We start from the raw sequence: 15,586 nt of genomic DNA, 5'->3' as shown, positions 1-15,586 counted from the left end.
GGAGTATAGGCAAATGTACGGAGTGCTCCACCATGAATTGCCCAAAAGACAATTCTGGATCTTTTTATTAGTTTTTTGACAAAAACGAAACAACACATTAATACCCCTGCTGTCATTTTATTTGATAGTTTGAGTACACGCCTTATATTATAAATCCCCGAGTAAAACGATAAATCACTATATTTGATGTTTGAAGTAATAATGTGCCACGGACATGAGCTATCAACTTATATAGTGCAAGAGGCAAAATATGCTGTAACAATCTATATGACACCACTCAGTGCGTATAATTTGATCTTTCTAAAGAAAACTTGGTGCTAACTTGGGTATTCACATTCTATTTCAAAAAATTTCAAATTACTGTTGGTCGGGTCCTGGATGACCAATGTTGAAACGATGGCTATTAAATAGCAATTATCTTTAACATACGTTTTCTGCCTAACGACACTCCCAAATTATCTGGCACATTACCTCTGAAAACACCTGATTCGAGAATTTGTTATAAATATTTACTTGACTGTTCGAAAACAATCTTCTGCGCCACGATTGTCACAAATACAGGGATATTGAGCGTGAAAGGGACAGCTTTTTATTTTGTCATGGTAAACGTTACGATGAAAACAATATTTCCTGTTGCCAATCCCTATTATAGCACCGCTCTGGTAAACTCGAATACATTATTGTATGTCGTTGATGCCAACCTAACTATTTAAAAAGTGAAAAAGTCCTAGAGTTTTTATATTTTAATTAGACGGAAAATTTTGTGAAGAAACATAAAGAGGCGGATAACGATTTTGGCGACGACCCAGCAAAGCTCAACCTCCATACTTTTAGAAGGTGTTGAAGCGTTTGATACTGACAGATACCGAATACCGTTCAAACGGCAAAATACAATAATTAATTGTTTTGCACCTGCGGTGAATTGTAGGGCTGGGCATTCTGAATCGAATCAAACAATAAATTATTCGAATCGATAAAAACAACAATTTCAAATCGTGGCCATCTTGTTTTTGTTGAGGTATTTCTCACACCATTTTCATTGAAAATATACTTTTGAAATTCAATCCTGGCATACCATTCTTTTCTTCCTAGTCAGTTATTGATGAAACATGTTCCTTAATGAGTGTGAACACTCTGACTGTCTGAGTGATTAATTTTATGTTTTCAGTGATGTATATTTCTGGAGAATTCATTAAAAAAAATAGCGATTCGTAAATAATTATTCGATTTAATACTGAAGTCATCTAGTATTCGAAAATGCTCAGACCTTGGGGAGTTGTAGACAAGGCCGCTAAACCGTAAATATTCTACCATTAAAAAGCAAGAATAAAATTTTTTAATGTATAATTGAAAAAGTCAGTATCTAATCATTTGAAATTTATTCCTCGTCTGTTATCTATTTGGTGTTGTCGTGATAAATTTTTCCTGTTTTTATGGACTTCTAACTCTCTACCTTTCAAGCAAATTAAAAGAAAAGTGCAAATATGCCTAGATTGCAGTTGTTTATATAAATTAATTGAATTGCTGTAAATAGAATCATACTCTTACCACAAACATTGGTACAGAGGGAAGATCGAATGGTTCTTCAAGTCCATATTCTGTGTGGCTTTTCTTTACGACGGGAAGATCAATTAATACAATTCCTGATCTTGAGACGAGCTGACATCGCTGGAAAATGACTTTCTCTGCATCTCCGTAAACGAAGAAGTCCGTCACAGTTTCTTTGTCTGAAAAAAAGTTTGAGTAAATCAGCATTTAAAAATGGATATAATACAAAATTCATCATTTGTTATTTATTTTCGCTGGCATCTTACGTGCTTTGAGTTGACGACTTGCAACAAACTTTTCTCCTTTCTTTTGACTCAAAGTAGCGTGAAATCCGAGTGTACTCTTGGCCCGAATGAGTACTCTAGAAAAAAAGCGATTATAATAAGGAAATTTTATTCAATACTGTTGTTGTACACTAACACTAATTTATTCCGGTAACGTTTCGTACATTGTGTTAGTGTGTAGTCAGACTCTTGGGGCAAACAGAATAGTCATTTTTCTTCTCGATACAGCATTCTTTCGTGACACGCATACGAGTCCACTTACGCAAAGGAAAAGACAAGGAAGGGCTATAAGTCTTGCGTAACCCCAGCTGATAAATAAAAAATTTAAATTTTAAAAGAATTCACCCAAAGCAAGGCCACACACACTCACTCGGGAGTAAATCAAAATCATTTTGGAGCAAAAAAGTCCACAGAAACTATGAAACTATTTATAGACAGATGGTGGTGCATAGAAAACCACCACGTTTTTTTTGACTTCAGAATTGTTTTGCGTTATTTTTCAAGCGTCTAATTTATGGCCTAACCTAAGGTTTCAGCCATTATTATGCTCGTTTAGAATTGTATGAATCTAAAAAAAATAATTTTTATTCAAATATATATTTTTTCGTCTTGTTTGTCAATGCAATCCAAGAAATGTCCTTTTTATATTCTATTTATTAAATTTAACTTCGCTATATGCCATGAATAAATGAAACAATAGTCAGTATAGGATACCCGTATTTATTCAGGGAATTGAAAGTTCCTCTATCCAAGTCAAACGTGTATGTTCCCGGAGTAACACCATCAAGTCGAAATAATTCCAGCTCGCTAATTGAAGCAAGACTAGTTTTGATGAAGGTAGGCCCTGTAAAGGCATAAAAGTAGCATAAATAGCTTACATCAGAGTTGTGCAAACTAAGGCCCGCGGGCAAAATGCGGTCCACGGCGAAAAATTATTCGGCCCACGGAGAAGTGCCAATTTTGAAAGGTGTGCTGCCCGCGAAACTAGTTTTCAATTTAATTTCATCTGGTACGTGCGAGTAAATCGAATTCCTTTGCATTGCAAGGCCTAGTTCAATAAGTATATATGTTTATGACGTTAGAATGATCCAAAAGCAAGCTTGTGCGAAGCGAACAACGCATGTTAAAAATCAATGCCTACATTTTTGTGCCTGCAACTACTCGAAAGCATATATTGAATTAAGTGCGCCCTACGGTCTCATCCAGTTATTTATACCTGACCTTCCTGTAATAAAAGTTGCACACCCTTGGTTTACGTGATGGGGAAGATAAAAAGATTAAGATTTCAAAAATGGGCGAGATTTTACAGAAATGACAAAACTACCTGTCTCTCCTTTGTACTCAAAATCACCATTGAACTGGACAAGCAAAGACTCGACTGACGGGTCAACATGAACAGAAATTGATGATGCATTTGCATTGCTGATTGATTCCAAAGTCACCTAACAACAAGAATAGTCAAATACTGTATTGAGTTTCATGCCACAAAATTATCGGTGTGTGTACCAGGTTAAGGTTAGGCTATAATTTGATTTCAATTTTCCTTAATTAAGTTCTATTACGAGTTCGGAGTCTGTCCGTGTTAGCCAAGTAAATATACCCCCTGCCCATAGGCTTCCGTCTTTACACAACTTGATGTAAAGTAGGTAATATGTAGGTGTAATATTGGTACACACATTGCTGGAGCGCCAAATTATGATATAATTATGTGTAAAGTGGTCGATGGTAATCGCGCTAATCGAAAGAATTTCATAAATCAATGCTATGGTAAAGTCAATCACTCGTATATTGTAAACACGTTGTTTCAGTTCTCCGGACCAAACAACGATCGCGACGATAGCCTGAATTCTTATTTAACATTGCAACGTCATAATCGTATTATGAGTCGCTTGGAGTATGAGGTGCAGCAGTGCATAACCATTAAATTGCGGGTGTTTCAGAGTTTGCATTTTCCAAATACCTTTTCACATACAATGGAGTTTTATGATTGATTGTAGAATTAACACGATGGGTTTTCAATATTCGTGCCCTCACGATTTACAAAATCGCCCCTATCCAGCCGACCATATGTGGAAAATAACATTTTAAACAATAATTTATTTTCACTTATTGAACCAACAAAAATTCCCATACTTATTTGCATTATCACGACAAATTGAATTTTTCAATTTTAGTTACAATTTTTTATTTTTATTATCTTTAAGTGGTTGGTTATATCTGTCATCTTTCATCTTTCTACCTAGACCGGTAAACAGAAACAAGTTTGATAAAAGCACATCTAAAGGAAGCCTCACCAGCCCTTGTGTAGTTGTTGCTTGCATGACAGCTGTGGCTGCTGTAATTTCCGATTTTCCAACAAAGAGAACCGAACCACCGGTTTGATCAACAACTTGATCGTATAAAGCTCTTCCTCGTAAAAGCTCTCTCTTTTTTCTAGCAATATCTGTTGTTAAAAATATGTAAACCTGCAAAAAAAAAAGTTAATACTGAATCGAATGAATAAAATAGCGTAAACTGCATGTAAACAGTTGTAAGATACACAGTGAAATGCGAGTGAATAAAATTTAGAATAATTTTATTGGTTTAATTTCTCTGACGTTCAGATGAGACGCAACAACAGTTATACCAAGCTATAGCACTGAAATATTTTTTCGAACTTCATCATTAAACTAACTGTAGAACGTCTTTCTACCTATTGCTCATATTCGAAAGAAATCGATTTTAGATTCAAATTGGACCTTCACAATGTATTAATAGGAATTTGCTTTCCCATGTGAAAATCTGCACCTCCCAATTGATTTAAAAAAAATTTGAGTCGCTTTCGAATAAATATATGCAATATGTTTTTGTGGACTGGTTGGTAAATCATAGCCGTTTTACGTGGTTTAAACGATTACGGTACCCAGTAAAGACTATTTTCCAAATGAAGCCTTATCCTGGGTAAATAATACAAAATCAGCGATTTTTCTACCCCCTTTCCACTTTAGGATAAATGCAGCTCATTGTGCTCTAATGGGGATCTAGCAAGTTTACTTTGTAAAATTACATTCTCCATACCGCTTGGCCTTATGATATATTATGCCTTGGGTTATTTTCCAGTCTCGTACTAAACTATAAACAACGGTTCTACCGATACTTCCTTTCTTAAAAAAATAAAAACAAAAAAGCAATTACCGATACTTTCTTGATCAAGCACAATGCAATAACATGGTTTTGAATATCTGTATCCAAAGCACTTGCATCCGTGAAAACATAGACAATGGACCTGCAGAGAAGTAGTTGGAAGTTTAAATAAAGTTTGAGCTTAAAATAAGTATATCTTAGACTTTAGAGCAGGGGTCGGCAACCTTTTGTCGCTCGCGGGCCAAAATTAAAGGTTGCAAGTCATTGGCGGGCGGCACATATTTTTAGAAAGTTAAAAATCGAATGGATGACCGATGAATCACATTTTATCACACAGATCAGAAGGTAAATTTTGAGTAGCGCGTGAAGACTGATCATTTGAATATTTTTTGCGCCATTAAACCATTTGCACTTAGCATTAACTTTTTTGCTTTTAGTTGCCATTTGTCTGAATTATAATCAAATTATAGGCTCATTAAACGAGTAATTGTGAATTATATACTTGTTACGTTATAATACAATTTAGTCTACACATATATTCTTTTGCGTAAAGAATTTAATCGAAAAAACAGCTATAATTTGTTACTATAATTTAGTGAAGCGTCACGGGCAGGATTATATTGCCTCGCGGGCCGGATTCGGCGCACGGGCCGTAGGTTGCCGACCCCTGCTTTAGAGGTATCGCTTTTGATCATAACTTGAAAATTTTAATTTAACTGTGACGTTCGTATAAATTGTTTAGTGCACAAAACATAAAAGTAAGAAAATTGGCAATTTGTGGATAACCAAATTAAAATCTGAACTGATTGTTCTGCCAATGTATAAACGAGAAAAACGACAAATGCAGTGATAAATTTAGTGATACAAGAGAAAAAAACTTAAATATAGAGACCTTATACCAAAAAATTATGAATTGAAGAAAAATGGCGAAATTTTGGCTAAAATATATAACCCTGAGGCAAAAGTAACAGCGACCTATATTTCTTCCACCATCAAGAACTGAAAATTGAAAATCGTTTGGTCTACTAAGTGAAGAGGGAAGCGAAGTATAACAGACAAAAATAACAAACCCAACGACAATCATTTAGCAAAATCATTTATAGGTCTACTTCGTGTCCAACAAAAAGAAAACAATTTTGATCCATATAGCCAGAGTTTTGCATTTAAGAGAGATAATAGCAAGCATCGTCAAAGACTTGTCAAATTTATACTGTATGAATCAGTTTTACACGTTTTTAATGCAAACTACATTTTGCGTATACTTAAATGGTTTATAGCCATTTTAATTTATTTTTCTTACGACTCTGATTGTTGTCGTTTGCCTTGTATAAGGATGTGCACAAGCACCACTTAGCGATTGATTCAATTGTTCCTACCTGTATGCACTGCTTTGAGCAGCTTTCAAGATCCCAATCATTGCTAATTCTGGTTCATTGCCACCACCGCCCGCAGAAAGTAGTGCAAGGGCTTTTGTAAACTCTTCTGGGTCGCTCGTTTTGGTCAGAGGACCGTAGCCTTGATACAAAAACGTAATTAATTTGTTTGTGCTGGTAGCAATAGTTGCAAGTGATATATAATAATAATGTTAATAACTGAATTCGTTTAATAAAAATTGAAATCAAGGTACTCCCGTTATAGTGTGTACCAGATTGGGGTTAGATCATAATTTTATTCTGCTTTTTCTTATCTTAGTTCTATTACGTGTTCGGGGATTGCCTGTGTTACCCAAGTCATAGGTTTCAGTTTCTTTACACAACTTGATGTAAAGTAGGCGAACAAAATTAGTTACCTCCATATTGGTACACACACTGCTAGAGCGTCCGAATTAATCACAGAAATAGGGTGGTACAGGGTACAGTAAATTCTAATCTGTGCGTGGTTTGTAACGAAATTCATATAATACGATTTGCATACTAAAGTGACACCGTTTTATTTTATTTTACGAAATATATACCTGGGTCGTTGTATGGCATGAGTATGTAGTTCAAAGGAGCATCATTGGTTCCTTTTGTGGCGTCAATAATTTCTTGTACTCTTTCTTTTGCTGCCTCGATTTCACCCGCCATACTTCCAGTTGTGTCCATAACAAATGACAAAGAACTTCCCAACTTGAGATTAAGGAAAGATGCGAATGAATCGCTATCTATAAAAATAAAAATTAAAATGAGTTGTTTATTCCATATTGCGTAATTACGGCTGTGATTTTGGGTCGGGTTTGAAGTGGACTCGTTCCTTAAATAGACAGAAGCAGATAGCATATCACGATTATTAATGTAACTTTGGTTGAAAGTTTTACTTTCAAAACATGTTTGGAATTGGAATCATTTATAATAATTTGACTCGAAGATTAAAACTAAAACCAAACTTAATTTATAAAACGCGACATTTGGACGACTTATCTTTGCTAGCCGTTCTCAATTAGGTTCCATACGTCGTCAGTTTTGTCCGGTAATTACATACTCTAACTACATATTTTAAGTTGGTAACAAGAATTTAATCAATCGGATCATGCTAGATTTTACATACACAAGGAACCCGAACTCGGTCTATACATTTACCTTCAGAACGCTAATCTTACCAACAAAGTCGTAAAGGGAGAGGAATGCCGCACGAATTATCTGTGATACTGCATCAATGTTTTCTTCCGAAACGGTACCGTCATCGTTTAATCGGTCTTCCACAGTCTTTTCTATGTAAGCTGAAAACTTTTTTCTTGCGTCTTGAAATTCTCCAACGACAACAAGTTGTGTGACGTCAGAGAATGTTAAATTCGATGATTCGAAATATTCGAAATCTAAAAGACCTGCAGTGAAGCTGAAAAAAATGATTTTATGTTTGAAAACTTCAAGCTCAAAAAGTAAATACCAACTGGGATCACAGTAAAATCTGCAAATTTTCAGCAATATGATAATGAATTTGTACCAAACGTGATTTGAAAGTTCCCGTAGATTTAAAAAAAAAAAAACAGGAAAATTTGAAGCGAACAAAAATCCGTCTATGGACGCCTCTATCGAATTTAAAAGCGATGGCTACATTAATTGTGGAGAAAATCGCAAAAAGGACAATTTAGCACAACGGCCACAATGCCTGATCCCCTTTTTTAACTACTCCAATAACAAGAACAATTTAGCACAACGGTCAGTATGTCTTCCCTCTTTCTTTCCAATGACAGCGTTCATGTCATTGCGGCCAATTTGGTTCAGTGTCAGCCTAAGCGATTGTATAACAAAATTAATTCCGCTTAGCTGCAAGAAACAGTCAATTTCTGTTTCAAATCGAAATTTGAAAAATAAAACATCTGAAATTTTAAATCTTTGAATGTTTTGCGAAATTGTGTTACAAAATACTTTTCATTTGATCCACGTTTATTTTGCGAATGGAACTGTGTGTTAGGCCTTGTTAAAAGAACGTTTGAATAAGATAAAATCGAGATTTCATACCAACAAAAAAGCGCATATCGTGTCATTCATCGTTGGCATCAAAACATTTACATCATCTTTGCCTACTCTACACTTTACCGGTATTTTTACCAAAAATTCCCTACCCTGCTGTCGACGCATCTTTTCCATACTGCGTCTCGAATAACCCAATGGGAGTGTAAAAATCTTCCTCGTTTATTACATTGAAACCTGATCCATCCAACTTCACATTTCTGGAAAAATATAATTTGGCTGCGTCCGTGATTCCCTCCGAAAGTATGCTGAAGAATTCCCGACCTCCCTGAACAAATATGATTTATAATTTATTCATTGTTTTGAATCTAGGGACACGTGGTTAGAACATTTTGAGTATTATAACCGATTATCACCATATTATAACGAACCTGTAATCAAGTCCCACGTACACAATAATTACCCATGGTGTGATAATTTGGAGAGGCAATGCTTTGTTTTGTTACTGGTTGTAAATTTACAATTTGTGTGTCCAATATTGAAGAATTGGGGGAAATAACCTCATCGGTTTCTTTCGCAAATCATTGATTTTATTTTTATTTGATATTATAGGAAATATTTAATTAGACATAACGTCCTACGATTGGCACTTTGCGAGTATTGAAATAAAATGTCGAAATAATAACGAATCGAATTTTATTTTTTCTTCGTGAATAGTCATTGATTTTCTTTTTCTTAATAAGAAATATTTGATCAGGTATATAGCCTTATGATTGGCACTTTGCGAGTGATGCCGAGGTAATAACGAATCGAATTTTAATTTTGTTTCGTGAAAGATCAGGTAAAAAAGAAAAAAAGTCTATAAAGGTTGTTGAGGCTATATATCCTACCTCTAAAAGCGAACTTAATGTAAAATATGAATTAATTTTAATATTGAAATCATCTTTTAAAGCACTTTTCCCATAAAGTGTATGATAAACTTAATCGATAATACCTCGCCATGTCCAAACTGCACGAGTAAGAAAATGCAGGCCAAATGCAGCAAGATTTTCATCTTGAAAGTTCCGAAATCAAAATTAAACAAATATTTATTATCGGTACAAGGCTGTATAAAACAAAAATATGTGGTTGAAAATTGGAGATTGGATGGAAATTAGTGAATTAAACGGTCAATAAATTGAATTCATCTATTACAAAGATTTGTTTAATAATTGCCGTTTTGGGCCAATGGTTAAAACTTATGAACAAATAGAATCAATAATCATTTTTAATATTTACACTACAGCACAGTCATTGCAACATAAACAATTCTAGAAAATATCGATAGCATCGCTTTTTTTTCTTTTTTTTTCTGAAGTGCTGCATACTGATTTTAAAATGGACTCTGGAAGAGAACATTCACTCTGACTTAACCCTATACAAGTAGGTAGCTCTTTCTGATACAATCATGACTTTGTCATAGCAAACATCATTACACAAGTAATACAAGCGTGAGATAAGCAGGATATCGGTGTGTCCTTGACAAATTATTCATTCAAATTTCAATCCGGAAGGCAACATAATCTAATCGAATTCGGGCTACCTGTTGAAGATCTTGTGATTGTCAAACAAAAATACTAAATACAGATTGCTCCTATATGTAAACACTTTTAAAGCCTTTCTTATCGCATTTAATCTTCACTCTTACAACCCCAATCCACAAAAGATTTATTTAACCACATAATACTGCTTCCAGACCAATAAAACTATAAAAATTTATTTGTCTCTGAAATTGATGAAAATTGTATGATGACTCCACGAATAAATAGTCAAATTATCAACATAATAGTCACGACCAAAAACCCAAATGCAATTACACTTTTTCACATTTTTATATTTAGCAGGGGTTCGCAAACTCTTTCAGCTTGCGGCACACTAACAGCGTGATGAAAAAGTCGCTGCACACTTATTACAAATCAGTTTTATTAAATCCCTTATCCGTGAACATTATTCGTTTCGACAGTAAATAAGATTAAAAACAAGATTTTGCGGGTCTTGATCGTTTTTAGCTTTCAATTTATGTCTGCGCAGAAAATTATTATTTACAATCTATATATACCGACAATATAACAAAAAGACTAGTAACAGGATCAGAAAAGCAGAATTAACCCACATAAGTTATAAAATCTAGATGATTTGAGACAAAAAATAGCCCGGTATGCGTTATTTCATTGGAAAAATATGTTGCAGCGAAAGGTCCGCCACAGAACTCGAGTACATCTTGACCTCGATTTGTTGAGTTTACTGTAATTTCTCATAATGCGATAATATTATTTAAGACATTGGTATGTGTTTAAACCACTGAAGCGTTTTCCAAATGCACCGCCAAATACACAGAACGCTATAATAGCCATTGATCTAATGCAAAATTACGCCGACGAGTTCCCACTAATACGTCACCAACGGGACAAACGGTGAACACCAAAAATCTTAAAAAGGTATATAGAATCAAATTTGCCACAAAGATGTTTGCGTGATAGCCCACCCTAAAGAGTCTCTTTGATTTCTTAACTGCAAACAGTTTGAAAAAGATTGTGTAGTTGAAATCTAGCGACTTTGCTTTGAGCAAACTTGCATTGCTGGGTTCGTGTCGAAAACGTATAACACCTTATATATTGGAAAAGTGTTGCATATTACATCCCCTATCGATGGACATAGAATAATCTTTATACAAAGTGAACCAAAAAACGGAACCCATAGAATATGTTCCAAATGGACTGGGTTCCGGTTGTGGGTTACCGAACTACACCCATCACTGATTGCAATGTAATAAAGTTCATGTTGCAGTGTTGATTATTGTGAAAAAAATATCAGGAATTTTGTGAAAATTCGCGGCACACTTCCAAGACCTTGGCGGCACACTAGTGTGACGCAGCACACAGTTTGGGAAACCCTGGCCTGAAGAATAAATATTTTGTATTCTAATTCTAGTATTTCAATAATGCTCATCAAGCAGTATTTCTCACAAATAACACCCCAACACATCCACGATATCTATGCAGCTCCTGCCACTGTATATTTCCATCTATCAACTATATAGCCCTAAATACACCATACTGCATCGAGCCCATTCCTGAGTTTACTACATTAATACGTTCATATAAGAAGTGGGGTTTTTAAGCGGGGATCTATCGCTAATTCGTGCTCGACTGGGCGCGCATTTGACTCAGTAGCAAATGCGTGATGTTACTGAGTTCGGGGGCGATTAACGTGACAAATAAGAGAAACTTTCTCTACTAAACGGCTTTTATACTTCAATGGTGCTGCGGTTAAGCCCTTTCTTTATCTTTGTTACCAACGCTGTTAAAAAAAATTTGGAATTTTCTACAAAAGTATGTTATTATGAAATTAAATGAATTAGGAATTGGCGATTCTTGTATTACATAAGATCGGTCATGGCTGTTTCATATACTGTATGAAATGGGAAAATCCACCATTTATTTGAATAAACGTTTCTCTCAAATATTTACAATAAGTCGAAAATTGATTCAAAATACAATGAAAAGAGATTTGTGTATATAAGATCCTTATAGCCGTATTTATTGAATTCATTTCTAGATATTTTCGCTATACATTTACCTAGAAAGACATTTTCGCTAAACATTCACCTAGAAAGACATTTTCGCTAAACATTCACCTAGAAAGAGACACTTCACTCTATTACCATGCAATATAGATTAAGTAGCTGAATTTTGATTATAGAACATTGTTCATTACGTAGGGAGAAGTATATTGCGAAATCCATCTAATATTGAAAATATTTCGCGGGGCTTGAGCTTCGCTACCTAATCGTATAATCATGGCAACAACGTGCGCTTTATTGCGGGAGAAAAGCTCGGTTGAATGGGTTTGTGGACATACAATGCATACGTCAATGGGGTTGTTGCTTTTTCTCTTTTTGATTCAAAATATTTTTCTTCCAACCGTAAAAAAGTGGGAATATTTGGCATTTTTCTGATTTAATACATCGTATGATAAATCTGTGATGATTAAACTCACTCATGGAAAGTTCCATTCATAGCATTTCTGGGACATCGCATGCATTTCCGAATCTCAATAATACAAAATAGATCACGATTAGTAGTGAGTGTTTCTGTAACGCACGTTTACAACATTGTTGGTACAATGTAGGATTGACAATTGAAGAGTTTTTTTATGTCTAATCCAACCGGTTATCAACCAGGTTTCCGAGGCATCGTAGGGTTCTGCCAGTACAAATCAGGGGTTCCGAAAGTTTCCATTCAAATACGAGAATCTATATTGATAATAATACAGGGTGACCATAAAGTCCCTTCACATATTCAATTTTGTTATGAAGTCAGTTATCAATATGTCTTAACCAGGCTTGTTGTTTTAAAATTTGTTAAATATGTTAATCAATGTATTTCTGAAATATAGTCAAATACTTATTACATTCAAAGTTATTATTAAACATGCTGAATTTTATATATCATTTTGTTCAGTCAATATTAGATTTGCTTTCATTTATATTTATGGTTATTTGACTTCAGAAAATTAAACATAATTTCATTTAACAAGGGTTTCTCGAGTCTCTGGAATGATTCATTGTGGTTATGCTCCACCGAAAAGATTGAAAACCGCTGGTCTTATTTCTTCTTATATTACCGATTGATATTACCGTCACAAAACTGATCGTATAGTTTCTTTTTTTTGTAGCCGGGGAAATAAGCTTTTATATAAATTTGCAAGGTTCAATATACTTTAATGGTGTGTGTACCAATATGGGGGCAACTAATTTGCCTACTTTATATCAAGTTGTGTAAAGAGACTGAAGCCTGTGGGCCTTTGGGGGGGGGGGGGGGGGGGTACATTCACTTGACTAACACAGACAGTCCCCGAAGTCGTAATAGAACTAAATTGAGAAAAATCGGAATAAAATTATGGCCTAAACCTAACTTGGTACACACACTACGGGAGTACCCTCTTAATACATGTTGAAAAAAGTATGTACAGTCCAAAGTTTTCCCCCCTTTTTCAATGCCAATAAATATAATGAAGAAGAGATGAAGATACTGTGTTCCTCAGCATTGATATGATAAATAAATTCTAAACTTCAAAAAATTGTAATATTCTACAGCGAGATCAAAAACGGGTACTGCTGTAGTATGCGTATCAAGGTGGCGAACACCGGAACGTAGTATGTGTGTCAGGTTAGGCCATAATTTTAGGTACAATTACTTCGGGAGTCACTTGGCTAGTCCCCGAACTCGTAATACAAATATAATAAGGAAAATTGGAATAAAATTATGACCTAACCCTAACCTGGTACACATGCTACGTTTCGGTGTTCGCCATCTTGGTACTCATATTTCAGGAGCACCCAAAAACATATATAAGTTACATTGCGAAGTTTATAGTATAAGATGACAAGTCTCTAAACCTAATTTTTCACAAAAGAGGTTCGCAATAGATGATTGAACAAAACAAATTGTGTTTTTTATTTTCAATTCAAACTTTCGAATTCTAATGGTTGTTTGTGCGCCACCATGCGATAATATTTATTTCACTCTAAATGCCGCGTTTACGTGCATTTAGAGTGCAACTATATTCCTACTTCACCTTCTCAAGCTCCAAGCAATGAGCATACTAGGATAGGATTTGATTTACATATTCAACTGGGGGGATAGGAAAGCCGATAAAACGGCCTGATTTTTAAGATGGATTTCAACCTCCTCAAAGCTCTATTTGTGTAAAATTTCAAAATTTCATAAATGGTTTTTCATGCGGTATTTATATTACCTATCATTTATGGACATATAGTCTGTGTTGCAGCTAACTACTATACATCGTATTGGGTTGAAGAATACTCGGTCATAAATCTCCAATCTTGCGAAAATGTAACTTTTGATAATCGAGTGTAATGAATGACAATGTCGACACACGTATACAGGAGATGTAGAAGGTATACAGTAGCGGTACAGTAGTAGTTCAATATACGTTTCTGCATGCAGTTTTATAGAAGGGATGCAGCAACCTGATGGAGGGGAATCTGCCAAAGTGTTGTGATGATATTAATTAAGTGATTTTTGCTGAGTAGAGTGTGTTGACTGAGTACTCTTATTGCTCCACCGCCAAATTTGTGATATTTCTCTATGATTTCTTTCAGCAAGTTCTGAGGATAAAATATGACCGCAATGATGTATTTGTTTCACTAACATTAAAAAATAAAGTTACATAGAAAATGTTGATGTAAATCTTAGTAATGTTTATAATGTAAACGTATTTGCATGAATGATTTACGACAATTAGTTTATCGGATTTTTGGTGAATTGTCAATTGCACGCAATGGAGTTTACTGCTTTCACATTTTTAGCAGTCATGGAGTTGTAGACGAGGACTCGGTATTTCTTGCAATTACTTATGCATTTTCATGAAAGTGATAAATTAAGACTGTGGGCTACTTTGTTGAGCACAAATGTGGTTGTCATTTGCCAACTTCGTTTAAAACGCTCACCGCCTGAGCTCACCCTAATCTTAACCAAGTTGATAGTCTCTATTCCATTGTCCTAATAGTAGGAATCGTGACGTCATAGGTTGCTATTTTTGTTTTCAGGAGAAGAGGCCATAACCCATTGGGTTTCATTTTTGGACACGTTTAGTGGCCATAACGATCGTTTCAAAATTTTGTTGTTGTTATTTTCTTTCGTCATTATTAACATTAAAAAACCAATTGCTTTGGAATTTTCAGTGGTTCAAGATTGATTTTTTTGCCAGAAGGCTATTACTTTCATTTATTCCTGAATTTTCTATGAATCTTATAACATCTAATATTTCATCCAAAATTGCGCTGTATTAATTTTTAATTATGGGAACACGGTTTTTAATCCGCCAAGCGTGACGGCTGACTGTGAAAATTCTTGCGACTGAAAACCCGGAAATTTTTGAGAGTACGGTACCGGTAACGTCAAAGGTAAACCCTGCTTCGATCTAGTCCACGTGTCCATTTATTTGAGCGTTGCTCTCTTGTTTCATACATGTTCGCATTGGAAAATATTACACACGTACGCCCTCTACCGATGAGCGATTTATCACCTCTCACCTACGAGCAGAGAGAGATTTTGATTGACAACGTCGACAAACGTCAACATTAGAAGCGGTACAAATATACCAGTACTTCAATATGAGTATATATAAGTAGTTTGGGATGCCGCTTGATGTAGGTGAATCTCCCAAAGCGAT

At 35.0% G+C, this 15,586-nt stretch overlaps 1 protein-coding gene across 1 annotated transcript in view; it reads right to left on the bottom strand.

The window, feature by feature from the left end:
- The window catches only part of LOC120336711 (IgGFc-binding protein-like), a 35,164-nt gene extending 25,703 nt beyond the window's left edge, over nucleotides 1-9,461 (bottom strand). The window contains exons 1-11 of the mRNA XM_039404446.2: nucleotides 9,342-9,461; nucleotides 8,500-8,675; nucleotides 7,534-7,769; nucleotides 6,910-7,098; nucleotides 6,332-6,470; nucleotides 5,007-5,097; nucleotides 4,127-4,297; nucleotides 3,157-3,274; nucleotides 2,547-2,676; nucleotides 1,815-1,909; nucleotides 1,549-1,727 (exon numbers count right to left, since the gene is read on the bottom strand). Of these exons, the coding sequence (XP_039260380.2) occupies nucleotides 1,549-1,727; nucleotides 1,815-1,909; nucleotides 2,547-2,676; nucleotides 3,157-3,274; nucleotides 4,127-4,297; nucleotides 5,007-5,097; nucleotides 6,332-6,470; nucleotides 6,910-7,098; nucleotides 7,534-7,769; nucleotides 8,500-8,675; nucleotides 9,342-9,401 (1,584 nt within the window). The 5' untranslated portion in view covers nucleotides 9,402-9,461. The remainder of the gene's footprint in view (nucleotides 1-1,548; nucleotides 1,728-1,814; nucleotides 1,910-2,546; nucleotides 2,677-3,156; nucleotides 3,275-4,126; nucleotides 4,298-5,006; nucleotides 5,098-6,331; nucleotides 6,471-6,909; nucleotides 7,099-7,533; nucleotides 7,770-8,499; nucleotides 8,676-9,341) is intronic.
- Nucleotides 9,462-15,586: the final 6,125 nt, after the last annotated feature.

The sequence above is a fragment of the Styela clava genome, chromosome 2 (assembly GCF_964204865.1).
Source record: "Styela clava chromosome 2, kaStyClav1.hap1.2, whole genome shotgun sequence".
Classification (NCBI taxonomy): Eukaryota; Metazoa; Chordata; class Ascidiacea; order Stolidobranchia; family Styelidae; genus Styela; species Styela clava.
Note: the sequence above shows the minus strand (reverse complement) of the source record. Positions and strands in the feature narration are given on the sequence as shown.